This window comes from Macrosteles quadrilineatus, unplaced genomic scaffold (assembly GCF_028750875.1).
Source record: "Macrosteles quadrilineatus isolate MER2022 unplaced genomic scaffold, UCM_ALF_1.0 Scaffold_1__1_contigs__length_201487025, whole genome shotgun sequence".
NCBI lineage: Eukaryota > Metazoa > Arthropoda > Insecta > Hemiptera > Cicadellidae > Macrosteles > Macrosteles quadrilineatus.
The window spans coordinates 153,469,137-153,491,227 of NW_026542594.1; the positions used below are offsets into that span (position 1 = coordinate 153,469,137).

At 35.8% G+C, this 22,091-nt stretch overlaps 2 protein-coding genes across 4 annotated transcripts in view; one reads left to right on the forward strand and one right to left on the reverse strand.

The window, feature by feature from the left end:
* The window catches only part of LOC128987696 (WD repeat-containing protein 37), a 49,615-nt gene extending 45,685 nt beyond the window's left edge, over window positions 1-3,930 (forward strand). The window contains exon 11 of one of the 2 annotated variants that reach the window (XM_054408694.1): window positions 884-3,930. In XM_054408694.1, coding sequence (XP_054264669.1) covers window positions 884-1,015 — 132 coding nt within the window. In that variant the 3' untranslated portion in view covers window positions 1,016-3,930. The remainder of the gene's footprint in view (window positions 1-883) is intronic. The other variant, XM_054408686.1, reaches the window with a different exon arrangement.
* A 4,020-nt stretch (window positions 3,931-7,950) lies between these two features.
* The window catches only part of LOC128987717 (protein FAM193A-like), a 29,752-nt gene continuing 15,611 nt past the window's right edge, over window positions 7,951-22,091 (reverse strand). Inside the window, exons 11-19 of one of the 2 annotated variants that reach the window (XM_054408723.1) lie at window positions 21,406-21,523; window positions 19,373-19,629; window positions 17,162-17,318; window positions 16,861-17,012; window positions 16,264-16,567; window positions 15,257-15,774; window positions 14,530-14,650; window positions 13,750-14,109; window positions 7,951-8,410 (exon numbers count right to left, since the gene is read on the reverse strand). In XM_054408723.1, coding sequence (XP_054264698.1) covers window positions 8,220-8,410; window positions 13,750-14,109; window positions 14,530-14,650; window positions 15,257-15,774; window positions 16,264-16,567; window positions 16,861-17,012; window positions 17,162-17,318; window positions 19,373-19,629; window positions 21,406-21,523 — 2,178 coding nt within the window. In that variant the 3' untranslated portion in view covers window positions 7,951-8,219. Of the gene's footprint in view, window positions 8,411-13,749; window positions 14,110-14,529; window positions 14,651-15,256; window positions 15,775-16,263; window positions 16,568-16,860; window positions 17,013-17,161; window positions 17,319-19,372; window positions 19,642-21,405; window positions 21,524-22,091 lie in introns of both variants that reach the window. The other variant, XM_054408714.1, reaches the window with a different exon arrangement.

The following is a 22,091-nucleotide window of genomic DNA, read 5'->3' on the forward strand; positions in this document are numbered from 1 at the left end:
TAGAACTGTAAATTAAAAGTCCACTCAGCAGTCGCATCGTACGATGTAGTTCTTTCCATGCGTTGCGAAATGTTAAATTTGCCGTCCTCTTCAACCCAAGTTATCTATTGAACCACTGATTGTAAAAAATTCAAAAAAAATATATTTTACGCATCACACTTTTGGCTACAACTTTGCCACAGACAAAACCTCCTTAACCCAAAAACAAACAAAAACTCTCGCATGCTAACTTTTTCATGCTAGAAATCACGATTTAAAACTATTTCACCATACATATCAATTTTTATTAATTAGATCGGTAAATAGTTTAAAGTTCAACAAAATAGTCATCGAGTAGGACTAACCAAGAAGCTCTGTGCCAATTTTCAAAATTTTAGCACAACTTTAAGTACACCAAAACACGTAATTATTGAAGTCATGCGTCGAGAGGACTATCGCTGTTTTTAACAGATTATACTTTTGACCTTCCGGCACTGTTGACTCAGCGAAACTGAACTTATATTTTATCTTATTTCGTTATATTAAAACTGCTGTTGCATTAGGTCAAATTCCCAATAAGTCGATTGCTTTAACATAGACCACGTTTTTAGCTCGGACTGTACTATTTGACTTACTGGGATTTTTGATCTACAGACACTGCAAACATTGTAGTTTTTGACCTAGCGGCACAGGTATAAATTATTTGACCTTCCGGGACTGTTGACTTTCTGCAACGCGTCCGTATTAATTGCATTTTAAGTGTTTTTAATGATAACATTCCAGTAATCCGGCAGTATTGCGGTCCTATATCTGCCGGATTACTGAGAGTCTACTGTATGAGATTTATAATAGTAGTATAACAAGAACAAGATATCCTTTCTGGTAACATATGATGTTTGGCCAGGGTCATCAACGTATGGTGTGCTGTGTGACGTGGGTGGATGACAACTCTCTCAGCATGCCGTGCAACTTCTTCTCCTGTGGCTTTGATCGGCTGGTACTAGGTTGGAACATACAGTCTGTCAAAGACACCTGAAATCTGCTTATTGTTTCATTACATATTCTGCTGATCTACTTGACACTCTCGCTTCGGCCAAAGGTATTCTTACCTCTGAATTTGGATATTTTAGTCAATATTCAAACCAACAAATCATTTCTGTTTTTATTTTACCACTGTTAGATTTTTTGTCTGAAAGATCAAGTCATCGAGTTTAGTACATGTTTAGTTATATGTTGGCCTCCTCTATGTTTATCATGTTATATTGACGAGTTGTGTAAGTACTTCACTGGTTGGATCCAACCTTCAAACTTGTGTACTTAATCAAACTATTAACACTCTCAAGTTTAAGTTTTATATAATTCTTGTTTGGATGAGGGGTTTTTATTCATTGATAGGACGATGGACTAACGGGATCTGCTCATTTTAGTAGATCAATTTAGAACTATTCATTATATGTACAGTTATAAACTATTTGTATTTTTTGTTAAAATTACATACTGATAAACTCAAATAACTTGAATACTGTAATAACAACAAACTAGTTAACAATGAAAACATTACAAAAATCAACAAATAAATCATATTTTTAAACTACTTTTTGCACAATTAGCCATAGTTTTAGACTATTTCTAATCCGTACAATTAAAATGTCCGCACTCAGTGAGTGAATCGTTTAACTACAGTACATTATTTTTTAACAAGATTGGCTAGCCTTATTCATTAGGCTAATTTAGTTTCTATACCATTGAAGGACTGAAATAATTTTAAGAGATATTTTAGGTTGTTTATATACTTGTAAGTTATATTTATATTCTGGTCTCTGTAGGCTATAGTTTGTCATATTAAGTTTAGTGTAATTCAGTACAAAAAGTTACCAGTATCTTCCATGGATGCTCAATTCGAGTTTATTGTCTTGTATTATTTTATGTACTTTAGATTTATTTTAAAACGGTGTGTGTTTTATATAGTGTAATCTATTTTTTTATTAAGTTATATCTCTCTACCCAACAACGAAACTAACAAATGGCTACAACTAAGGAGCATATATGCCTGATTATTTAGATGTTTGGTAGGGTGATTGCACCAGAGAATGACCGCACAAAAAACATATTGGGTTTTTTCCTTTTTGTGTTGCCAAGTCCATCACAAACAGTCTTAAAAGTAACCTTGGAGGGAGCCTGATTGGAATCTACTCTTTAACTTGTTCAAAACAATAGTGTCAACCATCGCTTTGTAACACAAACAAAATTAAATGTTCAACAAGTTCGTCTTAGAGCTTCCCACCATCGCGTCTTGTAAAAACAAAGTTTTATGTATAGTTCTTTAATTACTGATTGCAACTACAATACAATGTAGTTTGTAGTAAACAAAACACGTTAAGGTACAGTTCTGTACTTATTTTAAGATCAAAATCTGAACCAAGAATTACTCAAACAGACGGTCATTTACTGGATCACAACTTTCAAATTTGGGTATAAACACTACAGTATAAATGGCCATGATTTGGATGGATTTATTTCACTTGCTAGGAAACACAAAGTCTCATCTGAAATCATGAGGATACACTGTAACGTCTTTAATCAATTTTACTGTGTTAAAGCTTTGACTATTAATACAAGTAGACATTCCATCTCCATGTTAAAGTTCTCGCCAGTTTTTTAATCAAAATTGTCGTAGTTAGTTGATGTGAGCCACAAACAGATTGTGCTGATGTAAATTACGAATTTCCGTCGAGTACACAAACTTGTTCATTATGTCAAACTGTGGAATGACTTATTGTGAGCTATAGCAACTGTTATGAGCATGACCCATCAACCTATGTAAGCAACAAAAAATAAGTTAGAAAATAGAATTTTAGACACTAGCGCATTCTGTGACTGGCTCACTCAACTACGTTCTCTATTAAAAAAAGTTTCCAATAGCTGGTTCATATAGATGCGACGTCTATTTCAGTATCCAACAGTCAATGCTTAAAGGTTACGATAATTTACTAGATGGAAAGTAGTCATTCAGTCATTCACTAGAATCTATATTATGACGATCCTGGTAAGGTAATTTTTATTATATACAGGGTGTCCAGCTTTGACAAGAGAATCTTGAATGGATTATTTGGGGAAAAGGAGGGGGTTTAATATAATTAAAATGTTATAGTATAATACTACACTACTGGTCATTCACTGGTGCCATGATCTATGTGCGCTAAATTGTATTTTTCAACATTCTGCTGAATAATTACTTTTACATTTAGTTTGTAAATACAGGAGAATACGTCTAAACTATTCCCTATGACTACACTGTGGCATAATATCCTATTTTTCCATGTCAGATACAAGTGGAAACTCAAGCTGAAATGATCATTCACTGGTGTTTTCCCCTTGAGAATATGTGCTTTAATTTGGTTCAAGTATTATCAGGTTTGGTCATATATAAAACTATTCATAAATATATCATTGAAACAAAATTTATATCGCTTTGGCATAAAGAAAATTGTCAAGTATTTTGCCAATTATTTTATGATGCTTCTTTGGTAGGCATATAATGTCTGTTAATGTTGTATACCTTGACAAGACAAGAAAAATTACACTTGTGTCATTTTTAAAATCTAATATTTTTAAAAGGATTTAAAAATTAGTTAAAACATGAACAGTTATTGTATTAGACATTGACAACTTTGGAGTTTTTGCCAAAATAACTGTTTTGATTGTACAGTAATTCTGTTTATTACTTATGTATTTTTTCCAAATTAATGGATATTTTGTTTAAAATTGACCTTTGTCTATTTAAAGACTGCTTAAGCATTTCGGATAAAAATAATCTTTGATCACTTACCACCAGTGGAATATTGTTCAGTGGAATCCATTTTTTGGCTGTGGCTTTTTTTTAGATTTCATAACAGCTATTATAACAGTTACCAACAAGCGGATTGTAGCTTTAAGTCAAGCATAGCATTATTTTAATAACTCTCTATCAATAAGAACTGAAATTCACTTAAAGTCGCACATAGATGCATATACAGGGTGAGTTTTAATTGTCCCCCCCCCAACTTTTTTCTACATTTTTTCAAATATCAATCCCAGACCACTTCCAAACATTGTTGGGTAGTAAGTACTTCATTTTGACAAGGTGGTCATTTCCGGCCGCCATCTTGGATCCGCCATATTGGATGCAAAATTTTTTTTTCAAATGTAAAGGTAGAGTTGTGACCCATTATTTCAAACTACATTTTTACCCTGATTACAATGTCGCAAACCGTTTAAAAAAATCTTGATTCATTCTAAAGTTACGAGGGCTTTTTAAAACTTTATTTTTAGCCCATTTTAACATTGTGCATTTACAAACTAAGACCATAATTCCAAAATAGTGCTAGATAATGATAAGTATACACTACCAGTAATTGTCCACCTATTTTCACTTGGTTATGACTGATGTATTTTTTTTTCGGCCGCCATCTTGGATCCGCCATTTTGAAATGTGATAAATTATTTTAAATATGAAGGGGGTGTTGTGACCCATCATTTTGAACTACTTTTTTAAGCTTAACTCAATGCCGCAATCCATTTTTTGTTATCAAGTTTTATTTATGAAATATTGAAATTTTTTTGTTAAAAATGTCAATATTTCAAAATCAAAAAATGAAAATGAAAAACGGATTATGGAATTAAGTTCAGCTTAAAAAAGTAGTTCAAAATGATGTGTCACAACACCCCCTTCATATTTAAAATAATTTATCACATTTCAAAATGGCGGATCCAAGATGGCGGCCGAAAAAAATACATCAGTCATAACCAAGTGAAAATAGGTGGACAATTACTGGTAGTGTATACTTATCATTATCTAGCACTATTTTGGGATTATGGTCTTAGTTTGTAAATGCACAATGTTAAAATGGGCTAAAAATAAAGTTTTAAAAAGCCCTCGTAACTTTAGAATGAATCAAGATTTTTTTAAACGGTTTGCGACATTGTAATCAGGGTAAAAATGTAGTTCGAAATAATGGGTCACAACCCCACCTTTACATTTGAAAAAAAAATTTTGCATCCAATATGGCGGATCCAAGATGGCGGCCGGAAATGACCACCTTGTCAAAATGAAGTACTTACTACCCAACAATGTTTGGAAGTGGTCTGGGATTGATATTTGAAAAAATGTAGAAAAAAGTTGGGGGGGGACAATTAAAACTCACCCTGTATACTTCCTCTCTGATAATTTTTCGTTAATTAATCCTAGAGTGCAACTGGGGTTGTTGCACTCAAAACACATTCAATTTCAGAATCACAGCAAAATTAAACAGTTAGTCAGCCATACAATAAACTATACAATATGTCATTGCTTGTTTATTCCTCCTGTCTTAAATCTGTCAGTAATCAATCAATCAATAGTGAGTTGGATGTTTGCTTATAGCAACAAGTGTTATTAGAAAAAAATTGTGGAAATTAATTTTAAGTTTGGTATAGTACATAGGTGCCTATTGAACCTTTTTTGGTTTGTGTGTAATGGCTCAAGGAGCTGTACACTATATGTTTGTTATATTATATTTTAAAGAAAAGTCAATTGGCTAAGTAAGGGATTTTTTGATGGAATAGAGTTCAGCTAGCTTAACCGAAACAATTAGATCCCAGGGACTGAAAGATATTTTTGGTAATTGAAAACTAATCTAATGAACAAACACATTTCTAAACAGCCTCTAAAACAAACCATAAATAGCATACAATGAGTTTTTTTGAGGAGCACACATACAACAACCATAACATACACTAAAGTAAACCCCCAAGCAGCAACCTTACACACACACACAAAACAAGGTAACACAAATGATTCCCTGGTCTTCAAGACTACGGAGAAGAGGAGCAAGATTAAGAGGTAAGTAAGCGTTTGGGTCAGAGATAACAATATAGGTAGGCCCATATCCCATCAAAATTAATTAAAAATACCTTCCCTTAGTCCGCTATTAGCCGTGGGCAACTGGTGGCAACAGCAGCGGTGACACTAGTGGCACAACCACTCATAGCTCGCTCAAACCGCATAATTTAGTACTGTGTACTCGTTTAGTCTAGTGTCAAACATGGTGTTGAGCAGTTGGGAGCTCTTTCTTTTTTACCTCCTATTGAAAAAAAGGATGCGAAGAGTCAGGCAGTTTAGAAGACATCCCATTTTAGTGCTAGGTTCAGCAAAGGCATATTTTACACACTGTTTGACAGGCTTTGTTTTTTAGTTTATTAGCGCATGCACATACAGTCAGTGGCGACACAATGTACTGCAATGCCCCCTGACTGCCTGGACACCAAACGGTGGAGACATCGTTGTTGGGCAAATCACTCCCGGCAACTTCACCGACTACTTTTTCAGTGGCACCACCAATCCACCAGCTGCTAATAGGCACCATTTGAGCCCATGCCCTTCTACAAGTCGGCCACCGGTATCGCCACTAGTTGCTCACAGCTAATAACGGCCTTACCCCACAATGCGCTACAGCCCACAATGAGCCTTGGCCTCCATCACAATTTGTCTCTAATCTTCTCTGTTTCCTGCTCTCTATCTCTGATTCCCAAAGTTTTTAAATCTTCTTCAACATCCTGCAACCATCTGCTCCTTGGATGACCTCTAGTAATGTTAGAGGCATTCTTTTATCACCCATTTTCACTCTGTGACCAAGCCTCATTAACCTCATTGATTTTATCACCCTAACTATAAATGCTCTCCATGTATTAGATCATCCAGATTCTTATTATTTCTATATTGTTCCCCTTATTTTTTACTGGAAAAAAGATTCGTCTTAATATTCTTTTCAACTCATAGGGAATTAGCATGGGAGCTAAAGAGTGTCCACGTTTCAACTGCATAGATTACAAGTCTAATCATGGTTTTATAGAATGTTAATGCTAATTTTGTCTGCATTCTAGTTTAGAAGTTTCTGGTGAGAAAAATAGACCCTGTCAACTCATTATCTGGTTTTGGATTTTACTGCTAAGTTTGTTTTCATTGTTTATAATTGAGCCAAGATACTTAACTGCGTTACATTTTGAAATTTTTTATTGCCAATGGATCTGCTCTTCTGACCGTGATATCTTTGAATATTTTGTTTTTTTTTACCTTTATGCACACTGCACAGTCCCATCTAGACAAGGTATCTTCATTCAGTTTTAAAAATGTCTCCTTCAGTAGATTTATATTTCTAGCTGAGATGACAATATCTTCCGCTTATGCCACAAATTGTCTCATCCTTTGCAAAACATTTCTTTCAATTCCTACTTAATAAATAGCTGACTGCAAAGCCAGGTATTTGTTTACATCACAGTGGGCAGGGCATCTCGTTGGCTTATTCCTGTTGTTATTTCAAACTCATTGTTTTTTACACCCTTGACTGAAACCCATTACTTTTTAGTTTTCCATGCTGATTCGAGTAAGGCTTACGATTCATTGGCCCATCTTCAGTAGCTGTAGTTCATGTCTCTCTCTGTTAATGCTATCAAAGGCCTGACCATAAATTAATAAATAAAGTATGCAAGTCAACGTCAAACTTGGAACATTTTTCTAAGGTCTATAATTTGGCAAACTGTCGTTTCTTAAAAATGGGAAGTGTAATGCAAATATTCCAGTCTTTATGTATAATGCATTTTAGGCGCAAAGTTCCAAAAATCCTTAACTTGGCATAAATGTCCATTTAGAATCACCGACAGATAGTTTCTTAATTAATCTTTTCAGAAGTTAGGTTACTGGCAAAAGGGAGCAGTTGTTGATTATAGCATTGACGGTTGTAGTAAATTAACAGTGATGCAGATAGTGATCAAGGTGTTGGACGGGAGGAAGTGACTGATACTTCCAACATCCTAGGATATTGGTATTTATTCTTAAAAATCAACAGTGAACTATTTTTTACGGACATGCTTTAAACTCCATAAAACTTGACAGTATCTTTCCTGCACTGGTTTCATTCATACCCAATTTGCTTTGCAAGGAAATAAAACAACAGATACATAAAAAATGCAATAAAATTTATTCATCTTACATGCGACTTAAATTATAACTTAGTATAACAAATACAACACCAGTGTTTGGCAGTAGACTAACTGGAAGCAGTACAGACATATAAACAACCTGCACTAAAACCAAACAATAAGGGGTCTCTTAAAAAATTTTACATCTTAAACCTATAATAATGGCAATAATAAAGAAAAAGTGTTGACATACAATCTATCTAGTCACATGGTGAATATTGATGCTGTACAGGCAGTGCAAGATCTTAACTACAGCTGATCGCTGAAGACTTCTTCTTAAGTACAATGTCCTTGATGTTGAGGTGGGTGGGGGTCTCTTTCTGCTTGGGAGGCACCGACTGCAGACAGAACCTCTTGAATGCCTCCAGCTCTCGTTCTGCATCGTCCATCTCTCCACTCTCTAGGTCTATATCTTTTGGGGCAAACACACTTTCCTCTGAAACAAGTGTTGAAATATAATACATGAAAGATAATTACTTCAAGATAAACTATAAAGGTCAGAGATTCCACGTTTCTTTAAACATTTCCATTGTTTAATATTGATTTATGTTTTAGGAAAATTTATTGTACTTACCTATAAGTTATTACCAAACAATAAGACCTGGACCAGATTTTACATTTTTTGTTTTGATGTACTGTACCGAGAGGCAAAGAACACCATTTATTCAAATTTTTATAATTATGATAAATCAAGTCATTTTGGTCCAATTTAATGATATTGGTGAAGAGTGTGTAGGGCTGGATAAACTTGAATGAGTTCGCGCGGGTGATAGAAACAGAGTGTTATGGGGTTATATTTTTTATTATTTTCTTTTATAATTTTCTACCCTAAATATATTAAAATTTTGTTACTAGCTATCGTGTAGGGATAAAAAACAAATAATTTTGTATGTTGTAGCGTTGTTGTTTGTACAACCAATGATTAGGCCTATGATGAAAAAAAAATTCAAATTTAAAATTCTCATGTTATTTTTAAGGAGAAAAAGTAAACTGTTGTGGTTGTCTTGTTTATGTATATATTTTTATCAAATTGGGCAAATTCATTTATTTCATACAACAGGCTTACTAATAGCATTTACCAAAAAACACTATTTTACTTCCTAGTATAAGCAAACCTAAGTACTGATTATAAACTTAATATTATTATTTTTTTCATCGAATCAGACAAATGTAAATTTGCTTTGTATGCAGGTTTGCAGCGGCGGGGGTATTTATTCTTTTTTTTGGCAGTAGACATGAATTAAAATTATTCAAATGTATGAATGGAGACATATAGATGTGTACAGCTTTAAACAAAATTAGTATTATTGTATAGGCGAACCTAGATAATCTGAACAGCAGTAAAGGCATCACATGCGACTAACAAACCCTCAATCTTAATCATGTATTTTTATTTTCCTAGCCATAACAACAATTGAATGCTTTTATTTTCTTCTTACTCCTTGTGGGCCGTTCCCCTGGAGAAGAGGAAAATTTATGATTTGAAAGGAGAACTAATAGATTTTAAACTTTTTTACAATAAACTAATTATTGGATTATCAAGGTTCACCTAGGTTTACCAGATTTGACAAAAGAAAATATCAATAACTATAATAGGTACCTCGTATTCTTCATCTAGATGAGTGTTTCTCTCAAATTCCTCCTAAGAATGCATTAGGTTCACAGTCTGCTGACTTTCCTTCTCTTGCTCCCTCCCCAGGAATGTAATGGGTTTAACAGACTACTGACTTTCCTATTACTGCTTCCTCCCTAGGGGTGTAATGGGTTTCAGTCTGCTGATTTTCCTTCTCTTGCTTCCTCCCTAGGGTTGTAAAGAGTACACATTCTGCTGACTTTACTTTTACTGCTTCCTCCCTATGGATGTAATGGGTTTCACTGTCTACTGACTTCCCTTCTCTTGCTTCCTCTCTAGGAATGTAAAAGGTTCACAGTCTGCTGACTTTCCTTTTATTGCTTCTTAATAGTCTGCAGACTTTCCTTCTCTTGCTTCCTGCCTAGGAATGTAATTGGTTTCACGTTCTGCAGACTTTCCTTTTACTGCTTCCTCTCTAGGAATGTTAAAGGTCCACAGTCTGCTGACTTTACTTCTCTTGATGCCCATGCTGTCATTTGATTTCTTATCAGTAAATGTAAATATGCACCATGATAGTATCAGTTCATCTATCCTCCTTCAAAGGTATCATCTGCTTGTTTTTTTTTCTAATACAACCTTTTCATGTTGCTAGCCTTTAACTGTGTAATATCATGTGGAATGTTAGGGTTACATTATAATTTTCTCTACCAACAGTCTGGCTGCGCTATGGCAGGGGGGTGTAGAGGGGAGTGTTTGTTGCTCATTTCCAAAAAAATCTGGCTGTGGGGGTGAGCGAGCCGTTACTCTCCGCACGGCTAGTACACAAGGGTCCGCGTTCCCAGACTAACTGTGACTACTGTAATGTCATACAAGTTTTAATATGGACTTTTCAAAGTTCTTCTCAGTTCACCTCTTTTTAATTTGTTATCACAACATCAATGTGTGATATAGTCACTTGAAAAATTAGTTATCTTCTACTTTATAATGCAACTTGCTGAAAGTCAAGATTTCTTCTCCTTTTGCTGTTGTTTCTAGTTTGTAGCGTATAAAATCATTTAATTTTCCACAAATTTATCAAGTTTGCTCTTGTAATAAAAATGTAGCTATTTCAAATGGTCCTCTGTTTTTGTTTACCTTTCACTTAGTAACACAATATTAAATAGGCACAGAAACACAGTACGGACGTCATCCAGAGTTGCTAATTCTCTTGCTGCCAGTTTCTACTTAATGAATCAACCTGATGTGAGTTAGAAGGGCAACTGGTCCATCAATTATCTTCTATCATTGCATCTTGAGAAAAATATATCCTCTCATATTTTGTTTTTCAATGTTTGTGTACATTATACGGGTAGGTGGTACAGCAAAATTTTGCTCTCATTAGCTAACTCAACACCGATGTATGGCAAGGTGGTCCATCAACTACTTTCCATTGCATCTTGTTTAAAGTAAAACCATTTGTTATGACCACGTCTTACTTGGTGACATAATGGTCATCTTCTTTACTAAGGCTCACTTGATTGCTCAACATTGATGAACATCAAAGGGATATCAATCTTCTTCTTTTTCCATCTTGAATGAATTTTAGTGAAGGTAATAGTAACGTTTTCACTTTTCTGCTTCTCACTCCATAACTTGACAAAAGTATGCAATTCAGGGAGCACATCAACCATCTTCAATTCTCATCCAGAATACTGATGCAGCCGTCTTTCTTTGTAGCTATATTAAATGTTTTCTGAAGAAGCTGAACAATTCTTTGACTTGGTGACAAAACATCAATATGCATTCATAAGTCAGATTTAGTGGCCAGTATCATGGATTAGTAAGCATGTTTTAGAGAATGGTAACACACAAGTCTAGTGTATCAATATCTTGGTAAAGACCAACATCGAGTAGTTTTCCTGGATGTCACTTGGTGTATAGGGGTGCATGGTACATGAATCATCTTCTATTTCATCTTGATCATCAGGAACAGCTAGTTTGAACCCTTCTGCTTCTCATTTTGGTGACACAACATTAATGATACATGACTCATTGCATAAAAAAATCTACGTATTTGCATCTTGATCAAGGCAACACATTCTTTTCCTGGTTTAATTTATTGACTCAACATAAATGTGCGTTTCATAGACACATTGTACATACATCTTCAATTTGTGATCTTGAATGTTTCTTAACACATCAATCATCTTGCATTTCTTCTAATTTCACAGTGAATAAAACTTTACTGAGATCACCATCCTCTTGTTTTCTTTCTGCCGACTTCCCCAAAAACCACTGGACACTGGACACTCAACCAAAACCACAATTTCCTAGTACTGTAGTCTTATATTTACTGTTAAAAATAACTACTCTGATTCTATGCATTTAATCACTTATAATATTGGCATTAATAACATCAATTTTGTAAGCAATATTAATTTACTGAGCAAATGATTTTTTGTTTTTATTATTATGATGTGTTATATTTGATTTTTTAAATGTATTTCAGTAGGCTACAACTGAAATGAAATTTGTAGAAACAGTACATTCTTTACCAAAACTTAATGAACGGTAGTCATTACAGATTTTACTAGATAATTCAACCCCATGTGACTTTAAATCTTTGCTAGTATAACTTTTATCCTGGAATGCTTTATGACCTAAGTAGTGTATTGTGCTGAAAAAATGTCTTTAGCAGAGCTGCTGTGACAAATCAGTTTTACTAAAAAATTAACCTCAACATTTTATTTCATTTTTTATGATGACTACTTCAATGAAATCAGTATCTGGACATCTATATATATTGAAACCATTAAAGCAAAGATGCAAATTGGTAAGCAACTAGTACCCAAGTTATCATCATATATTTGACAAATATTTGCATAATAAAAAACTTCCTCATATTTTTTTACTGTAAAAAATATCAAATAAAAATCTCCATCCAAAACATTTAAAGGCTGAGCCATATAACCAATTAAAATGTTCAATGGTATTCTTTAAGATAACATTTGTAGTATGAAAAGGATATAACAGCTATTTTATTAAACTGCATATTTTAAAATGAGCAATTATGTCAGAGATCCCATCTTCAGATTTATCATGCCTATAAATTAGGTGATAATAATTCTGATTTAGTCTAGTCAGACGTGTTGTATCAGTCATTGACTAAGAGCTAGATCATTAAAGTCACCAGGGATTTCTTCTTCACTAGTAGATTTATTTTAATAGTATACAATGATTACAGTAATAAAATAGAGCCTATAAGTGTCAAAATGTAATTGTAAAATTTTCATTCTTAATTTGTTTAAAACCTGGATAGTTTATCTTAAAAGATTTGAAGTAGGCCTATATATTCAAATTTGGCTTGTTGTAGCGTCTTTTTGATGTTTAAACTATGCTTTCCTTTAAGATTAAACAAAATACAGCTTAAGGTGATAATAGCAGTTTTTAATGACAAATCTTTAATATTAATAATTAGCATTGTAAATTAAAAATATGTGTAAAAATTTTAGAATTATGTGATACATTTTAGAATGTCTGTATACCCCATTTAACCGTGGCACAAAAATAGAAAACATCATTGCTTAGGCACTGTTCATTATATATTACACATTAGTACAGGACATATACAGACCTCAACTTTTAACCGTATTCTTAAAACAAAAAAGCTTTTATAGAGTCTTATCTTGTTAATACATTTTACAAAAATTAAGACCAATTTACAAAAGAGCACTTGTTTTATAAAAACATATATTATTGTATAGTCAGGACAATAGAACTAGGTACATTATCAAATGAAAATTTTAATTCTTAAACAAAACAATAACAAACTTATTATTCTTAATGGGAAATAAACTGACAAAAGTTTTGCCATACATTGTCAATAAACAAGGTTAAATACTTGATGGGTAAAAACATCAAGTTACATGTTTAACTAAAACTGTAGGTAAAAACAATTAACTTTATAAAGTTCTATATCTAATAAAAACAAAATACTTGTCTAGTCAAACCATAACTATATAGGTGAAATCTTAGATCTAAATTGTAAACATGTTGAATACTTAACCATTACTAAATAACAATTGAGAAGTTCTACGTTTATCACAATCAGTCAATGATATAAGTATCATCATCAGTCTAATAATTGACTTAGTTGACTCCTCCAGATGGTGGCCGGTGACATCATTACTCAACTGAATCTCAAAATACCACATTCAACTCACCATCGTTCCAAGACTCTTCGTGCTGTCCTTGTCCTGTGCCCTTCTTTTTCTTCTTCTTCTTCTTGGCCTGGTCCGCAGACGAGGCGTTGAGTGCTTGTTGCAGGGCCGGACTACGGATGGTCACCATGGAGCCGTTCACCTTGATGATGGCAGCCTGTGGAGGTAGCATCACCTTGCCGTTCACTGGCTGTGGCGAAGGCATAACCCTCTTTGGTGGTCCACCGTTCATTGTCAACCGGACCATGTTGTTACCATTACTCTTCAGAGTTTCCATTGTCGGAATATCACCATTCATTTGATTTCCATTCCCATTTTTCTTTTTGTTTTTCTTCTTTTTGCCATTAGCATCATCAGAAAAATCTGAAAATGATTTTTCCATGGACGATTACTATCATAAGATAGGGGAAAGGATGAAAAGTGAATATCTGATAACATTTGGTTTAAGAGAAAATGTAAAAAGATAGAGAATTAGGAGTATTATTTTAGTCTATTTTTTTAATTGAAAAAGATTACAAACTAGGCAAACATTTTTATTCACACGTGTCTAGAAAATCAGTTAAAGGCTAAGAAATTGTTTTAAAAAACAACTAGCAGTCCCACAAAAGTAGCCTTAAAATTAAATTTGTCAGTTAATTAGTGAATCACCCATGGGAAGCCAGCTATTGGTTTAATTGTGATAAATGCCTGGATATATAAGAAACTTAAACTTAGCACTTGATAATAATTTCCCCCCCAGCACATTGAGGAGCCAAACTTATATTTTGTGATAACATGAATTACCTTTGTTAGGAACAGTATTGAGATCTTTCAGTTTGCCAGTGTCTACAACAATGACATTTGAGGCTGCAGGCATCTGGGGTGGAGGGTTGGGCATCACAGGAGGGGTTGGTGGCTTACTAGGCTGAAACACAAGCAGCACTATTAATGAACAGTTTATAGAGACAAGGAATTATTGATTCGAGCCATAAAGAAATCGGCTGAGCAATGTTTTTGTGTTTCTTTAGTTAAAATAAACAGTTGAGCAGTTTGATTTTGAACATTGAACAGTAATTAATTAGTGATAAATAAAAGCCCATAAATAGTAGCTATCACTATTAACAGCGAAACCTTACACCATTAACCCAAAATAAAAAGTTGATTGTAATAAAGTAGTTAAATAATGTTGGCTATATTCCAACCAGGGCCAGACTGTTTTCTCAAATAAAACTGACTACTGATATCTTGTCTATCTGAGGTAAGCCTACATTTAAAGTTAGGCTTAGGAGCCTGGTTATTTGGGGTGGTCTATCATTATGCAGAGGGATTTTCTTGTGTCTTACATCTACAGCCCCGTTAACACCGGAGTTTTACTTGGGTTAAATGTTTAGTCCATTTAAATATTTAAAGTACAGTAATCTTTTTGTAGATAAATAATTACATTTCCCAAGGGACTCATTAAGCACACCTTGTTTGATCTAATATACGTCAAGGGGTTGTATATCCATTGTATTACTGTATGGTTGGTTACCTGTGGCGGAGGTTTCCGCTGCTGAGTGACCTGCGAGGGGTCCACCTTGGTGATGGTGATGCCAGGGGGCAGCTTGAGACTGTCCAGACTAAAGCTTGGCAGAGGCTGACGTGAAGACAGACAATTGATGGCGTTGTTTATCTGTATTGCGGTGGAACTTGTCAGCTTGGGTGCGGGGGCAGGAGCTGGAGGCGGGGCAGCTACTGGTGGGGGAGGTGCAGGAGCAGTTTTAGGCTTCTGTTTGCTAACAGTCTCTTCCTTTTTCTTGGACTGATTATTTGTTACTGCTGTCTTCTGGTTACTACTACTTTGGCTGTTGCTACTGCTTGTATCTTTCTTAGCTTTACCATTACTCTTCCCCGACTGTCCTTGTACACAATTATTGTGATTCACTGAAATGTTTGAGTTGTTTTGTACATTTTTCGATTTGACCCCATTCTGTTGATTGGACTGCTGTGTTGGTTTTCCTCCTTTCTGGTTGTTTTTAGGATTGTTACTGTCCTTGGGGATTTGACAAACTAAAAGAGCAAACAAAAATAAAAATATGTTTAGTTCAGAATACAATTTACTTGTTTCATTAGTGTTAACATTGGTTCGAAACTTTTGAATCTCAAAAGGATTTGAGATTCCATTTTGACACATTACTACTAAGCTTATTTCATGAATAAGAAATTTGTCACTTTTCTATGTGTGTGTATTTTTATCAAGTAAAACTCATCCTGTACAATGGTAAGCTTGCTCTTACTTTTATATTTATTTGCAAAATCCTGAGCTGGAGCCAGCAAACGTAACTTAGGTATCCAACCAATAAGGCCAAACAAAATTTATTTATTGTAAATAAGTCGTTTTATTTCCCGGTATCTAATACCTGCCTTAAACCAAAATAATGTTTTGAAGGTAAAAAAGTATTTAGCATTATTAGTTTTGGCTTCAATTAAAATATGCATATCACGCATGGGCCCACTCGTAATTAGTCTATTTAACAGAATATTATATAAGAGTGTTACCTTGTCCGTTGAGCAGTGTGTACAGCACCTTGTCCTCACTGGGGGTTGCGCCTCTTAATGTGATGGTTACTGTAGGCTCTGCAGAGTTGGGCTCCATCACCCGCTTGATGGTCACCATCTGTGGCTGCTCCTCCTGCTTTAGTGCTCCTGAGGCAGCCAAAGCCTCTAGGGCTTTCTTCTTCTTCTTAGCTTTCTTGGCTTCCTTCCTCTGCTGCTTCAACAATGCCCTGGCAGCCTCTTCCTCTTCTATCCTTCGCCTCTCTGCTTCCTCCTCTTCTCTTTTCTTCCTTTCAATTTCTTCTTGCTGTAGACCACAAAATGTTGAAGATTATAAATAATTAATAAAATACCTATATAAATTAAAAACTTGTCATCCAAAAATAAGGCTGTGATTGATATTTTTAGAGTTACATAAACTTTAAGAAGAAATAGGCCTAGAACCATTTGTAGCTAGTTAGTGGGATTATAAATTTTAGTTTGTTTAAACTTTTTTTCCTAGTTAGCTTTAACTTTAAGGCAAATAACACAACCATATTAACCAGTACCACATATACAACCTGTTTTGTTGAATAGCTTTACAAAAAATTAAATGCTTACTTTTTTCTGCTTCTGTCTAGCTTTTTTAGCAGCCTTCTTTTCGTCTTTACACTTTTGAGAGGGATTTCCTTCTATAAAATCTAATAAGTCTTCCAAATCTCTAGGGTCTTTGGGTTGCTCCAAAATACCATTGACTGCAGGAGGAACGTTAGCTGAGAACAGAAAAACAGAATTATTATTAGCACAAAACAAAAAATACACATTGCACTCCATATCCAACCACCACCAATTCTAAAAAAATACTATCCTTATTCCTTACAGTTAACCATGAGAGACTAATCTGTTTTAAGCTGTCACTCACCTGTAGTACTGTTGTTGACAGGAGGAGTGTTGGTAGGAACAGAAGCGGGGGGTGGTGCCGCTGTTGATGATTTGCACTTTGCTTTTTTCTTTGTCAACAACAACCGGAGCCTTTCACGCATCTCCGTGTAGTTGCGACTCACTGGTGCCACTGATGGCTATAACATACACACAGCAACAATGAGACACAAAAATACCTATGCTACATGAACATTTACTACAAATTAAAAGGGATTTATTTAGCTACGATGATGACATCTCCTTGATCCCGGGAGATGATGTTTACATTGGTTTCGCTCTCCTAGTTACGATGATTGTGCTGTGACCACGGGACATGTTAACGATCACTCCATGAGCGGGGTTCATGTTGACTATAATGGCTTGATTATTGATTATAGTCATGATGAAATTGTGATTGGTACACATTACAAAATTTGAGTACTATAGCTTGTACTGGCTTTCTACAGGTAATTATATCAGGCCTTAAAACCTTGAGTGTTTTTAAATATATAGCTATATAGTCGGCTGAAATACCTGTTTGTGGTTAACTAGCAGTTTATTATAATTAGATTGATGTTTCATAGTTAATTCATGGTGTCTACTCTCCGGGAAATTCGGGAAAACCGGGAAACCTCCGGGAATTTTATCTTACCTTGAAATGTCCTGGAAAACTCCAGGAATCCACCCAAACCTCCGGGAATCCGGAGCCCAGTCATCGGAATCGTCGCCTAACCGAAACACTACCGCTTTTGTTGCCACGATCGCGGGAAACGATTATCGGTGTTGCCGAAACCGCAAGATATGCTCACGGGTATTGCCGCGATCGCGAGTGACGATTATCGGTGTCGCTGAAACCACGAGATATGCCTACGGGTGTTGCCGCGATCGCGGAACACGATTGTCGATGTTGCTAAAACCGCAAGATATGCTCACGGGTATTGCCGCGATTGCGGGAGACGATTATCGGTGTCGCCGAAACCACGTGAGATGCCTACGGGTGTTGCCGCGATCGCGGGAAACGATTATCGGTGTTGCTAAAACCGCAAGATATGCTCACGGGTATTGCCGCGATCGCGGGAGACGATTATAGGTGTCGCCGAAACCACGTGAGATGCCTACGGGCGTTGCCGCGATATGCGCACGGGTATTGCCGCGATCGCAGGAGACGATTATCGGTGTTGCTAAAGCCGCAAGATATGCTCACGGGTATTGCCGCGATCGCGGGAGACGATTATCGGTGTTGCCGAAACCGCAAGATATGCTCACGGGTATTGCCGCGATCGCGAGAGACGATTATCGGTGTCGCCGAAACCACGTGAGATGCCTACGGGTGTTGCCGCGAACGCGGGAAACGATTATCGGTGTTGCTAAAACCGCAAGATATGCTCACGGGTATTGCCGCGATCGCGGGAGACGATTATCGGTGTCGCCGAAACCACGAGATATGCCCACGGGTGTTGCCGCGATCACGGGAGACGATTATCGGTGTCGCCGAACCCGCGAGATTTCCTCACGGCTATTGCCGCGATCGCGGTAGGCGATTATCGGTGTTGCCGAAACCGCAAGATATGCCTACGGGAATTGCCGCGATCGCGAGAGACGGTTATCGGTGTCGCCCAAACCGCAAAATATGAATACGGGTGTTGCCGTGATCGTTGACGGTGTGACGTTTTGTCGCTGATGTTGAAGATACTGCAAGATATGCTCACTGATATTCCCACAATCGCGGGAGATGATAACTGGTGTCGCCTTACCTACCAGTTATACTGTTTTATTATGTTGTATAAAATATTATTCTTTGGAAATGTTTTGTTTCAAATAATAATAATCATTATTAATAATAATAATAGCCTAATAATAATCATTTTCATTTATTAGCTGGTTGCGATTAGTTAAACGGGTTCCGATAGTAGCTCCTTAAAATTCAGGAATTTGTCTTGAATTCTCCTGGAAAACTCCTTGAATTTTTCAAACCAGGTTTAGTAGACACCATGTAATTGAACCAAAAAATAAATTTGTTGCTTAACAGTTTTTGTTACTTTTGTATTTTTACCCATTATTTTTTTTTAGAATATCAAGATTTTCTAAAACAATGCCCTTTATTGGACAGAGCTAAAAATCTTGTCCCGAAAATCAGGAAGGAAATAAAACCCCCGTCTCATCCTGAACTAAAATAGCTATCCTGTCCATCCCTAGTATTCTGTTGACTTACCACGCCATGGCCGAAGACCTCACAGTAACAGCAGTCACAATGCCTGGAGTCCCCTCTCTGCGTGGAGGAGGACCTGTCTGAACAACTGTCCTCAGGTGTTGTCTCATCATCATGGTCGTGTCCATGACCGGCAGGGCAAGGCAGTCGCTTGTTGTGAGAGCTGTCGTGATTGTGGCAAGACGGAGGCACTACGTCAGGCAACGTTTGATGTAGTCTGGGAGCCGGAGTCTGTGTTGTGCTGTGCCGATGACCCTTAGCTGTACACACAACTAAATAACAAATTCGTTTCACTAAATAATATATTAGACAATTCTTTATTTTACATTTTGAAATACTTTCTTATAATTAGTTCTTAAACCCGATTTGATCAGTTCCATCATAGACATAGACCTAATTTATTACACAAACATTCAATACATGTAACAAAATAGAATGCACTGACAAACTTTGTACTTTGCACTGTCAAAGTGAACTCTGTAGATAAAACATTAAACATATGAAACCAACCTTAAAATTATCACTTGAAATCAAATAGAATAAATATACAGGGTGTTTTTTTTTTAACTTGCTTCTCTATTTATATAAAAACTGCAATAGATAGAAGTATGCAGTTTGGGGGAATCATCTATTGACGTAGAGGCCACAATTGTTGTGAATTCCACGTTAAGTTCCCATTCACCCCCTTTCTTCCCCTACCCTTAACTTTAAATTTTTTAAATTGCAAGGTACCCCTTGTGACATACTAAATGAAAGGACACGAAAAAAGAATAAGAATAGCACAAACTAGAGGTCTCTAAATCAATCCGATCAAAAGTTATGGCAGTTCAAAATTTTTATTTTCTTCACCCCTTTATGAGAAAAACACGGTTTTTTAAATCGGCTTTAGCTCGAAAACGGTAGGGAAGAGCTAGCAAAGATTTTAAAGAATTTCCATGGTCAGGTATTAAATTTTCTACAAAACACTCCTAGGTGTTTTCCAAAAATCACATTCGCCTTCAAAAAATGTCTTACTTTTAAAATTTGTAAAATTTCTCTGATTTTGACAAGTTTTTATTGAACAAGCATGCCAGCTAGTCAGACCTTTTAAAAATGCTTGTACAAACTTAAAAAAGTTTCTAAGCAAAGTAAATAATACCCCCGCCGCAGCAAACCTGCCGTCTAAGCGAATTTCCATTTGGCTGAATTGATTTTCAATTGATCTATTTAAATAACATTAGGTTTAACGAGTACCTAGGCTTGCTGCTACAAGGAAACTAATAAAGTGTGTGTTATAAGTAAAATAATTATTGCTTAGTATAAAATGAATATATTTGCCAAGTTTGATCAACAGATATCCATAAACAAGCAAACTACAACATTTTACAATATCCTCCATAAGAATAACATGGGAATTTTAAATTTACCATTTTTTTTAGTTTTCTCCGTAACCAATAACCATACAAAAACACTTTGATATACTGAATTGTTTGTTTTTTTAAGCTCTTTAAGAAGGGTTAGAGAAAAATTGGGAAATTTTTTGTTTTGAGGGTCAAAAGTGAGAAAAACCAATTTTTACCCCATAAAACCCCCCATAAAACCCTGTTCCCATGGTCCGATCATGCTGGATCGCGAACTCATTCAAGTTTATCCCGCCTTACACCTTCAAACCAAATTTCATCAAAATCGAATAAAAATTACTCAAGTTATCGTGTTCACGGACACATATATATATATATATATATATATAAAAATTTGAACGAATGGTGTTTTTGGCCTCTGGGGACATCAAAATGAAAAAGTAAATCGGTCCCGGGCCTAAGTCTTACCATGAGACCTACGGTAATAGCTACTTCCCTATAGGGAAATTCGCTAAAATATACAAAATAAATGAATAAGGGTTATAAAACAAAAACCATAAACTCTTGTGTTTGCGGTGAACATTAGTAGTTAGATGAAAGAAAACCACCAGTTAGGACAACAATATTTCAAGTTTTTTTTCTTAGCTTTTGTAAGCAACATTTAAGATTGTGATGTAATGGATGTTCAGGACTCACCCTTGTTTGTGGTGGGAGGTGCAGGAGGAAGGGGAGGGTCTGGCCTTTTGAGTGGAGGTGCAGGAGGTGTGGTCGGCCTCAACACTGATCCTGCCTTAGTCTCTGTAACGCTCAGCGGCTGCAACAAACATCACATTTCTGATAGAACATTTTCATTCATCTGTAGGCCTACATGGGTAAAAGGGTATTGCATTATTTTTTGCTTCTGACCCTATTGCAAAATTTGCAATTTAGGCATGGCCCCACTCGGACAGAATTATTTAAAAAATCATGTTATCAGAGGTACAACACCACTACGGCTTGAAGTGCTAGATTAACCTTTCAAGGGAGAATTTTTTTAACACCCACTGGACCCTGCAGTTTTTTCCCCGAATTGGACTGAAATATCCCTTGCTTTGCTGTTCTCTATAAATGTAGGTTCTAGTCATGATAACATTAATAATTTCACCATACAAAATTTTAAAATGTCTAGGGGGCTATTAACTGGAATTATAGGTCCAAAATCACAACTAAATCGTTTTCCCGTTTGAAAACAAAACATCTGTCTCTGCCTGTCTACATCCGTCTACCACTACGATCGGGAACAGTTAATATTTGCCGGTATAGTCAATGGTACTAATGGTAACTAATGGACAAAGTGCTGTATACAGTCCTAGTCCAAATAGTTCAATGATCCGCTGTCAGAT